The following is an 11,710-nucleotide window of genomic DNA, read 5'->3' as shown; positions in this document are numbered from 1 at the left end:
TGCACCCAGCTTCATGGAGGAGTGCCTGCATAGACAGTTGATTTTTGCCAAGACTCTTCCCATATGGAAAGAGAATTCCATTAACATGTAGTCCATTTAAAGTTAACAATTGTTAAGTGTCAGCCCCCTCTGCCACTGTGTCTCCTCATGACAATGTTTGTGGTTTGAATCATTCTATGTGCTGACACTTGCACCATAACAGCTGCGTGTTCCACACCTTTGGCACAGCACTTATGAAAATTGCTAGGAAGCTACTGCTGCAGAGCACCAACTCTGAAGTTGTGGGGATTGCAAAACTAGTATCCTGCAATCTGACTCATTGAATGACATGCAGTATAATGTTAAAGTTTGAGAATTTGAGATACTACCTGAGCAACCATTACAATAATCAACCCATTGTCACAGACTGATCAGAAATCCCAGTGTCTGTACACGCAATGAATACACGTTTCCATTGCTGATGTTAACACATTTATTACATATAGAACAGATATGGTTCACTTGTTTGATAGCATAAGGGACAAAGCATGGGAAAGTATTCATACAGCAGTCTCTTTACAGAATGCCATCTTCAGACCAAACAGCGGATTTTACAGGCCTTAAGACACTTTTTAAAATCCTTTTATAACATACAAGGATTTACATACATCACAGTGGAGATATGATAGGGAAGTGTATTTAAGCCAATCAGCTTTCACCTTGCTGCTCTGTAGGCACCAAATGAGGATGATAGGAACATGACAGCAGTGGCTCTTCACTTAGCTGTCACTGGCCCCTTTTTGAAAGTGTGCTTCTCTTGAAAGAAAATCTGCTTCAAACTGCAAATGAACCTGCTGAGATAAGGAGGTCTGGAACCTATTTTCTTAAGTAGCCATGAAATTTCAGTGGGAGACAGAGGCCCAAGTACTCTCACTTTGATAAAACAGATATAGAACATAAACTGTTAACAGGTAAAAATCTCACACCATGTTTCATAATTATCACATGGTATATTTCATTAAACTAAATAATTGGCGTCAATTACATTTTTTTAAAAATCAGCTCAAATACTGAAATTTAATTTACACTAATTAACAAAAGTTGTGAATTATTTGCTGTCTAAAGCCTTAAGTGACTTATCCTACCAGAAAGCAATTCTGGAATATGCCACAGCAGAATGAAAGCCTGACTCATTCAGAAATGTCACACGGTCAAACAGGCCTCTCTGGAATCCCTTTACAGAGGTACACAGCTGGAGGACTTGATTCAAATCCTCTCCTGACCTCTGTCTTCAGAGAGTAGTACGAGCACCTATGTAATATAACACTGATTGTAGCCAATGAATGCACTGCCAAGCCTGTCTCCCTCTAAATAGGCTGTTGGGGCCTCTGTTCTCTAGATATGTGCTGTTGCCTTCCCAGCACTCTAATGTGTGGCTATTATTTATCTCTCAGCTGTGCATGCAAAATCCAAACCCTGAAAGCAATAGCAGCATTGCTACTGCTAAAGAGAAAGTAGGGATCTGTCTTCACTGCCCTGCATTTTGGACTATGGGGGTATCAATAGCAGTGCAGTAACTCTCCAGTGTGGATGCTGCAGTCGTGACGTAAAAACATTAACGAATAGTCCTCAAACAGGACTATATTAATGCAACTAGGAACCCTTTAGTTCATACCAGCAGCATCCACCCAGGGGAGTTGACACTAGCTAGGGATTCAGGAGACCAACACAGCCACAGACTTCCTGTGTGACCTTGAGCAAGTCAGTCTTTCTGTTCTTCAGATCCCTACCTGCAAAACCCTTCCCTCCCTCACAGGGTTGATGTGAGGGATAAATCCATTACACATTGTGAGGCACTCAGATATTACAGTAATGGGGGAGATAAGTTCTGCAGCTAGACATGGGTACACTAGGTCATCTGGGATCCTAGAGTACAAAGACACTGACTGAGCCAGGAAACCAGCAAGTGAGGCAGTGCACATGTGCTCAAGGATTTAAAAGGCCAGAACAGTGAGGAGCCAGGAGGCAAACTGTGGTATCAGGGCTTTTAACCAATGGGTCAGAAGCAGGAGTGAGGTAAAAAAACTTGAGATATGTGCATAGGATTGAGCTAAGATCCCCTTTCCAGCTCTTTATAGACTGATTTAACTGCAGGAGAGCAACCATGAAACACAAATCCCGTTGTAGCGATGTGCTAACCCCAAAGCACCTCCTATCTGAGTGCCATGGCTTAGGATACACACACCTGAACTTGCATTCTCACTGGGTTGCTGTTATGTATTGGGAGAAAGTGAGACAAAATCAACATCCTGCCTTTTCTTTTCCCCAGCACTCTTCTGTTTAGAGAGCAGAGCATTTCTCCCTGCAGAAAATCAGCACCAGGATGGGAATGCATCTTCATGAGTCAATAAAACCTTGCTGGGTTAACACAGAAGCCATGTCACTGGCTACTCTTTAAAACCAACTATCACTAAACAACAGCTTGTCTCTTGAAATTTTTAAGGCTTGTAAAAATAATGAAACAAAGCATTTTTTACCTCCCCTTCCAAAAATACCACATGAACAAAATAGTACTGGCTCTTTCTTCTGCTAATCAACCAGATCCCAGCAAACTTTCATGGCAGCAGTGTCCAAGCACTCTCTGGCTTGACATCAAACACCTTTTTTGCCTCTGACTCTACCAAGAAAACAGTCCTCCCTGATTTCACGCTCACTCAGCACTACTTAATGTTACCAACTGGCCAAAAAATAGCAGAGTAGGGAGGGCTTTCTGTTTTTAGCATGCATTCCACACTCTACCCCTTTTCATGAGACTGTTGGCCCTCTATAGCCAAATAGCTGAAGTGCTTCCTGGAACCTCTATTCTCTCCTCTCTGCAGACTTCTGGTTTAACCTGGTGCTGCCTGCTCTCAGATCCTGGGATAAGATTCAATGCTTGGGACAATCTATGCAGAGATGGGATGAGAATTCCACCTGGTGAACTGGACAAAGATTTTCTTTGGGCTGTTGTGATTCATTAGCCTCATTTCATTGGAGGACATGAGGGTGATGCACTGCTTCTCATGCAGGTGGCAGTGAGGCAACCTTCCTGACAACTTGAGCTAAACCTTCCAAGACAGGCTTCTGTCTCATGCTTCTTGGAGCGAGTTATTTGCACAATACCCAACTCTGGGCTTCACTCTGAAGATTCTCTACCTTTTTTCCCCCCTTGTAGACATCAGCTTCAGAAGGAGAACAGTAATCCAACCACTCAAAGCACACGGGCCCAAAATGAAAGCTACAAGTTCAGAGGTTAGAATGGGGGTCACCATCCGATGCAGGAGCTGTTGCAGTTGTCTGGGGTTCAGTTTCCAGCAGTTGGTGTAATGCAGGCGTTCTGTATGTATATCTTGGCATTCAGATGGGAGGAGGGAGAGATATGTTGGCAGGAAAGGAGAGAATCTCATTCAGGGATGTATGAGACTTGCCAGACGATAATATGGCTCCTCTCAGCCTTAGAAAGCACTGGCTTCACTTGGGCAGTATCTTCAGCATTCTCCTCTGTCTCATCATCTTCTCCATCCCCTGCAGAGAGAATATAAACAGTAAAGATGAGCGGGAAGGGAGATCCAAAGCATTACTGCCCCTCACAAAAGGCTCATGTTACTCAGCAAAGATCATGGGCAGCATTAACTGAGCTCTTCTTTCACAGCCCGAGGACAGTTGTAATGATGGGACACTTGTACAAGAAAGACTGGTTAGGAGGGGAAAAAATAGATCTTCATAAAGAGACAAAAACATGGCCCTCCAATATCTCTGATTTCATGTACTGACCAGTTCCCCCATTCTCCTGGAGGAGCCCATCCTTACAACAACAGGAATGATCCAAAACACAACAGTTCAAAGGCTGCAGCACTTGGGCTGTTAGTAGAAAATGCTGTAGTATTTTTCTGATGACTGTCTATGGAGATTGATCTGGGTGACAGGGGTAGAGACAGCCAGTTGGGACAGATGGGGTCAAGCCAACCACGTGTCCTGGAAAAGGGTGGGTAACAGTAGAGGAAAATGCCAAAGTGCTTCCTCTAAAGCAGGAGACATGACAAGTGGAAATCATTTTCTGAACTCACTATGTAGCAACACAGTTTCATCTCAAATCCCATTGGTCCATGTTTTACCCACAACCCTTCCCACCTCACCCCTTCCCAAAAGTAGGAGCTCACCGATCCGGAAATCAATGTACCCTTCTCCTCCACTCAGCACCAGAACATTTTTCAGCTTCTGCCCCTCGGTCTCAGTGGCTGCTGTGCTGGGGTTCTCAGAAGGGCTGTCTAACACACTCCCATTCAGGGTTGCGAGAACGTTACCTGAAAGAGCACAGGGTCTCCTGTCAGCACCTCTGCCACATTCCCAGAATGCTCAGATAAAGGATACAAATTTAGGTGATTGCTCTGCCAATCCAGTCCCCGCTGCTGCAAAACTGGATTTTATTCAAACTCAGACACAAAAACCAAAGGACCTTAAAAGGGGTAACTGATCCCTACAGAGCTACAAAAGGTGCAGTGTCATCCATAGCATTCTATAGTGCGCAGCTCAGTCTCCCCTGCAGTGGCAAAGCCCACAGATGTCTTAGGGGATAAGATGGCCAAATAGAAGAATGTAAACGCAAGAATCCTCATGAGGAGGTGCCTTGGTCACCTTACCAGGAACAGAGACAAAGAACTTGACTGCATCACGGTGGCCATGGAAACAGAGCTGTGCCTGAGCCATGGAGCAGTAGGGGATGAAACTGCTGGCAGATTTGTCACTGCTGTCATCACCGTACACGTGAATGATTCCGCCAGGGCGATTCCCCTCTCCTGATGTTGGGGAGGTCTTATTGGCTGAAGACAGGGAGGAGAAAAACCCCAAGTAGTAGCTTTGTTCCCATTTATGGACCATCAGTCAGAGTGAGAAGTATGTAAGAAAAACACAAACCATGAGTCACGTAGGAAAAGCTTTAAAAGTGCAGATGCCCATTAAAGGTCCTGTTTAATGCCATCATTTGTGCATCATGGAGGAGACCCTACTAGATTATCAAGGCCCTCTCTCTCTACTGGCAAAGAGGCACAGTCATATCCACTCTTGCTAATAAACTGTGCTTCTTATAAAACGGGTAATAGGGAAATGCTCCTCTCTGGGGGTTGGTTGGAAGAGTAATCCCAGCCCTACACATGCTGGAGTAAGGATGTCCAGGGCATCTCAGTAAAGGCCTTCTAGAGCTACAATATCCATTCTTCTGAACTCAGGCTGGCTGAGTCAGTGTCTGCAGAGTCAGAGCATCAGCCTTCTGCCCAAGTGACCAGTCATGGTACGTAGATGGGCACAGTTTGCTGATGAAAGGGTTAGGATTCTTGGCCTTCATGCACCTGGAAAGTAGTGGCTGTTTCCCAGGTTGGTGAAGTTGCTCAGTTTGAAAGTCAAATCAAGGACTCATGCTAATCTGTCAGTGCTCAGGCTGGCAATACATTAGGGAAGGCACTCTCAATCCCAATAGCATTTGGGCTTGTTGAGTCAAATGGAGCAGAGTTCCTTTCCTAATCCGAGGAGAATTCTGCCACCAGCCTAAGCCCTCATACCTTGAGTTCAACCATCTGGCCACTCAAGAACTCCTCAGAGATTCTGACCATCCTTGGCTCGCATGGACTTCAATGAGAGCTAAGGATGCTCAACACCTTGGAGGATCAGGCTCTGAAGAAATGAACTCCTCCTTTCACCAGTGAAAACAGACTAGAAGTCGTTACTCAAGAAGGGAGACTCCTTCCCCCGCACGCACACCCAGGCCAGTAGAAATTTTAGAAATACAGGACCGGAAGGGACCTCAGTATGTTATCTAGTCCAGTTCCCTGCACTGATACAGGACTAAGTATTATCTAGAGCATTCCAATAGGCATTTGTCTAACCTGCTCTTTGTCTAACATCTCCAATGATAGAGACTCCACAACCTCCCTAGGCAAATTATTCCAGTGCTTAACCACCCTGACAGTTAGTAAGTTTTTCCTAATGTGTAATCTAAATCTTCCTGTGATGTTATCTGATTAAAATATGACCTTGTAGATCATTGTTGCTATGACTGTTATATAATTGCAACAAATGTTATACAAAGTGTATCAAATAAGGTGTCAACAGAAAGGGTATGATTTGCTGAAGATGATTATGCTGTGTATGCATGTATAATTTTTGTATCTGAAGTTATAAATATGAACTATGTACCTGTATTTCAAATCTTTGCTCATGTGGAAACTTCAACAAGGTGTTTAGCCAGCACCTTGTGATGGACTATTTGAGTTAAATGGCTCATCCAGGGGGACTTAACTCACAATGGACCATGGAAGATGCCTATCTAGATTTAATGGACTTTCCTGTGAATGTTCTATCTGGAGTATAGGTAATGGCTTCTGCTGTGACTAAGCAAAGAATGCATGGACATGTGACTTGCCCATGTGACTCCAAAACACCATCTTGTTACCTATAATTTTCCACAGTGAGAACAATGGGTTTCCCTTCAATTGGAAGAAGCTATAAAAGGCCCTGGAAGCATCTCCATTTTGCCCCTTTCCTGTTCAAACCTCTGGACTATGAACTTAATGGGAGCATTCTAATTAAGGGACTGGGGACCTTCCAATGACTTGGAAGCAACCAGAGACTTAACAAGCCTGCAGTTTATTCCATCACTGCTACAAGCCTGATCCAAGAACTTTGCAATTATTGTATATATTTGATTCCTTTAACCAATTTTAACTCTCACCTTTTGTGACAAAGTGGGGTTTATTCATTTTATGTTGCATGTGAGTCTTACTGTCCCATACTAATATTGCGCATGCCTCAGTTTCCCTGTGTACTGCACCAATGCTTAGGTGATGGGAATTGGGTTTGTGATTTTCGCTGAGGCCCTCGGGGCAGGTTAGGCTGCTCAGCTGTCTGCACATAGGCAATGACCAAACCAAGAGGGGGATGCGACCAGGTGACACCTTTTGCCTGGGAAGCAGGACAGACTAGGAGGAGGAGCAACGGGCATGTCGGGGGTCGGGTCACTGGAAGCTGGGCAGTCTGCTGTGGGGGACTGGAAGGGGGAGTGCAGGGCATCTGGCCCAGGATTCCCCCAAGATAGACTTGGCTGAAAGTCACTGATTTCTGTGATAATAAGTTCTGTTCTATGCCACCGAATGCATCCGATGAAGTGAGCTGTAGCTCACGAAAGCTGATGCTCAAGTAAATTTGTTAGTCTCTAAGGTGCCACAAGTACTCCTGTTCTTTTTTGTTCTACGCTGTGTTCCTGTTGACTAATAAACCTTCTGTTTTCTCTGGCTGAGAGTCACATCTGACTGCAGAGTTGGAGTGTAGGGCCCTCTGGCTTCCCCAGGAGCCCTGCATGGGCGGACTCACTGCAGAAAACGCACGGTGTGGAAAGGGATGCTGACTGCTCTGAGGTCAGACCCAGGAAAGATGAATCTGTGTAAGCTTCTTGGCCTGGTGACAGTGTGCTCAGAGAGAGGAGGCGGCTTCCCCAGAGTCCTGACTGGTCTCAAACAGAGCAGTTCCAGAGCATCGCCCAGTGACTCTGTGACACCTTTCTTTCTTTTTATAAATAAACCTTTAGATTTTAGTTACTAAAGGATTGGCAACAGCGTGATTATTGGGTAAGATCTCTGTTGTATGTTCACCTGGGTATGTGGCTGGTCCTTTGGGATCAGAAGAACCTTTTTGTTTGATTAAATTTCTTTTAAATAACCACTCATCATTAAGTCTAGTGTTTTTGGTGGTGATATAAGGATTGGCATGCCTAAGGAGACTGCTTTTCTGACTTCTTGTTAGCCAGTGTGATGAAACAGAAGTTTACATTTGTTGCTGGTTTGGTATATCCTATGGGAGAATAACCACCAGTTTTGGGGTGACAGCAGTTTGTCCTGAATTTGGTATTCTCAGTTGTGACCCACGGAGGCACAGTTACACACCCTTTCTGCAATTTGAGCCCATTGCTTCTTGTCCTGTTGTCAGTGGTTAAAGAGAACAATCTATCACCCTTCTCTTTGTAACAACATTTTCTGTGCTTGAAGATTGTTCTCATATCCCTCCCCCCAGTCTTCTCTTCTCCAAACTAAACAAACCAAGTTTTTTCAATCTTTCCTCACAGGTCATGTTTTCTAAACCTTTAATCAATTTTGTTGCCCTCCTTTGGTCTTTCTCCAATTTGTTCACATCTTTCCTGAAATATGGTGCCCAGAACAGGACAAAATACTCCAGCTGAGGCCTTATCAGTGCGGAGTAGAGCAGAAGACTGACTTCTTGTGTCCTGCTAATACATCCCAGAATGATGTTTGCTTTTTTTGTGTTACACTGTTGACTCATATTTCATTTGTGATCCACTATGACCCCCAGATCCCTTTCTGCAGTTCTCCTTCCTAGACAGTCATTTACCATTTTATATGTGGAGTACTTTGCATTTGTCCTTACTGAATTTCATTCTGTTTATTTCAGACCATTTTTCCAGTTTGTCAAAATCACTTTCATTTCTAATCTTGTATACTTGCAACCACTCCCAGCTTGTTATCATCCACAAACCTTGTAAGTGTACTCTCTATGCCATTATGCAAATCATTTATGAAGATATTGAATAGAACTGGACAGGACAGATCCCTGCGGGACACCACTCAATATGCCCTTCCAGCTTGACCGTGAACCATTGATAACTACTCTCAATGTACAGAGTACCATTTTCCAACCAGTTGTGCACCCACCTTATAGCAGTTCATCTAGGCTATATTTCCCTATGAGACAGGTCATGTGAGACAGTGTCAAAAGATTTATTCAAGTCAAGATATATCACATCTACTGCTTTCCCCATCCACAAGGCTTTAAGCCTGTTAAAGAAGGTTATCAGGTTGGTTTGACATGATGTGTTCTTGACAAATCCATGTTGACTCTTACTTATCGCCTTATTACCTTCTAGATGCTTACAAATTGATTGTTTGATTATTTGCTCCATTATCTTTCTCGGTACAAAAGTAAAGCTGGCAGGTCTATAATTCTCTGGGTTGTCCTTAGTCCCTTTTTATAGACAGGTACTATATTTGCACTTTTCTAGTCCTCTGGGATCTGTCCAGTCCTCCATGAGTTCTCAAAGATAATTGCTAATGGCTCAGAGTTCTCTTCAGACAGTCCTTTAAGTATTCTAGGAAGTATTTCATCAGCCCCTGCTGATTTGAAGACATCTAAGTTGTCCAAGTAATTATTAACTTGTTATTTCCCTATTGTAGCCTCAGATCTTAACCCATTTACACTGATGTTCACTATGTTAGTCGTCCAATCACTGCTAACCTATTTGGTGAAAGCTGAAACAAAAAAGGCATTTAACACTTCAGACTTTGCTGCATTTTCTGTTATTGTATGTTCCTCATCATTAAGTAATGGGCCTACCCTGTCCTTGTCTTCCTCTTGCTTCTAATGTATTTGTAAAATGTTTTCTTGTTACCCTTTATGACCCAAGCTAGTTTAATCTTAAGAGGGACACTGTAGTGAATCCAAAGTTTCCATTTGTGATCAGTCACTTGGAAGAACTAAAACATAATACTTAGTCCTACCATGAGTGCAGGGGACTGGACTAAATGACCTCTCAAGGTCCCTTACTGTCCTATGATTCTATCATAAGGTGGTTGCTATTTCAATCCTGCTACCACAAGGACCTATTGTTTCAATAGAGTTATATATTTTGGGCTGAGTTCTATTTCAGTTATTAAATGATGCAGAAATAATCCTGAAATCAGAGGAGATGAACAGCTAGCAGGCTCAAATATATCAGGAGGGAAGAATGAATGCTGGTCAAAAAGAGAGACCATAACAGTAAGGGCTTTCTGCATCTTTGTGATTTGGTTTGCTATGAGCAGGTACAATTGGCTGGCATCTAAGTTCCCTCTAAGCTCCATGGCCGCCTATTAAGCTCCACGCAGGGGCTCAGGGCCACAGTGGGAGAGGAGCCCCATCCCACTGGCCCCAGCGCAGACCTGTCACGGCGGGAAGAAGCGCCCCTCCCAATAAGCCCCAGTGCAGAGCTGCCTCTGCGGGGAGAGGTGCCCCTCCCCGATGACCCCAGCATGGACCTGCCCTGAACCTGCCGCGGCCAGGATAGAGGCACCCCTCCTCCAGCCCCAACACGGACCTGAGCCCCTCCCTCGGCCTGGCCCAGGCCTGCCGGAGCTGCTGCAGCTGGGGAGAGGTGCCTCTACACCCAAGCTGCTGCGGCAAGAGAGCTGGGGGGGTGGGAGGGGGAAGAGTCCTTATTCCGCACATGGGCATAAAAAATTAGAGGGAACACTGGCTGGCATCATTTAATTGTTACATAGGACCAGTCATATCAGGCAATTAATTCTTCTAGCCCAATATTCTGTCTCTAGCAATGGCCAGTATCTAATGCTTCAAAAGGAAGAGTGATCCTGGGTAATTGTGCTATGCTTCTGGGAGAAAAAGATTCCTTCCTGACCCCTGCAGATGGTCATCTTAAGCCTTGAATCATGAACTTTTCAAGATCACTGGCTTAACTTGCATACATTCAAATGATTTTTAATGCTTTTAAAAGTCCTGCTCAATTATTTCTGGATATGACGTCCCACAGTGGCAAAGGCCATAATTGTTTTGGAAAATGAAGGCGCTCAGAGAAAATCTTGCAAGACTGAGTGGACAGTCTATCCTTGTCTGCCTGGGAACATCTGGCTAAGCAGATCCCTACTGCTAGGGTTACAAAGTGAACAGTTTGGTTAATCTGAGCCACCCAACAATGAAACTAATTGGAGAGATTAAAGTACTCAATTTCACAATAAAACAAATGGGATGGCTGCCAAGAAGAGTTCAAATGTTCTCAGCCCAAGGGGAATGAGGCAATTTATATTATCTCTGGTCTTTTCTCAGTGACTGCAACTTAAAATGAGAGAGGTGAACAGATAAATGGATGAACAAAGGGATGAGAAAATGACTGGAAAGGTCGATGGGTAGACAAGGAATGACATCTGAAATCTAGAAGGAAGGTAGGTGGTGTTGGACTTACCCCGGAGCCCAAGGAGTTGGCCTCGGTGGAGGACTACGGCTAGGCACAGGCAAGAAGTGGAAAAACAGAGGGACATGGGAACAAACAGGTAGATGAGAAGAGAATAAAAAGTCAATTATTGGGAGAAACTGCAGGAAGGAGAAACATAAACTTTTAAATCTACAGAAGGCACCAATGGATGCTATCAATTCAGAGTTGCTTTGTAAGAAAACACTGCTCTTGCTTTCCTCTTTCTTAACTAAAAAGAACACACTGCAGCATCAGGAAGGGGAGAGAAAAATTCAGCTTCATAGTGAAATCTTACTGCATTTTCAAAAATCACATTTCTACACAAGTATCAGAGACTAGTGGAATTTGCTTACAATGTGAATTGACTTGAACTCACAGTTATGACAGCATCCCCAAGGGACAGGCCTTACGATATGGGCTCAGAACTGGGATTCGGAGGTTACGATCACAGAGAGTTGGATTTAATGACTAATTCATTGACGACTAGTGTCAGTGCTATTGGTGTCAATAGCAGCAGGAGTGGACAATTCCAGTCCAGTAGGACTACAGTGGATTTGCTGCTCCTTCTATAAAACAAACAGACATGCTCTATTTAGCATTCCTTTATCTGCCAGTACCATGGGAAGAAGAGGGAGCCCTGCTATTCTGACTGCAAATTCCAGTATGATC

General features: G+C 44.0%; 1 protein-coding gene across 47 annotated transcripts in view; it reads right to left on the bottom strand.

Annotated features, from left to right (window-relative positions):
* Positions 1–458: 458 nt before the first annotated feature.
* Positions 459–11,710, bottom strand: part of MAPK8IP3 (mitogen-activated protein kinase 8 interacting protein 3) — a 150,806-nt gene continuing 139,554 nt past the window's right edge. For 38 of the 47 annotated variants that reach the window (XM_043494349.1, XM_043494348.1, XM_043494350.1 and 35 more), the window contains 4 exons: positions 11,033–11,071; positions 4,659–4,838; positions 4,179–4,322; positions 459–3,543 (listed from right to left, as the gene is read on the bottom strand). In XM_043494349.1, the coding sequence (XP_043350284.1) occupies positions 3,422–3,543; positions 4,179–4,322; positions 4,659–4,838; positions 11,033–11,071 (485 nt within the window). In that variant the 3' untranslated portion in view covers positions 459–3,421. The remainder of the gene's footprint in view (positions 3,544–4,178; positions 4,323–4,658; positions 4,839–11,032; positions 11,072–11,710) is intronic. The other 9 variants (XM_043494355.1, XM_043494380.1, XM_043494374.1 and 6 more) reach the window with 2 other exon arrangements.

This window comes from Dermochelys coriacea, chromosome 10 (assembly GCF_009764565.3).
Source record: "Dermochelys coriacea isolate rDerCor1 chromosome 10, rDerCor1.pri.v4, whole genome shotgun sequence".
Taxonomy (NCBI): Eukaryota; Metazoa; Chordata; order Testudines; family Dermochelyidae; genus Dermochelys; species Dermochelys coriacea.
Note: the sequence above shows the minus strand (reverse complement) of the source record. Positions and strands in the feature narration are given on the sequence as shown.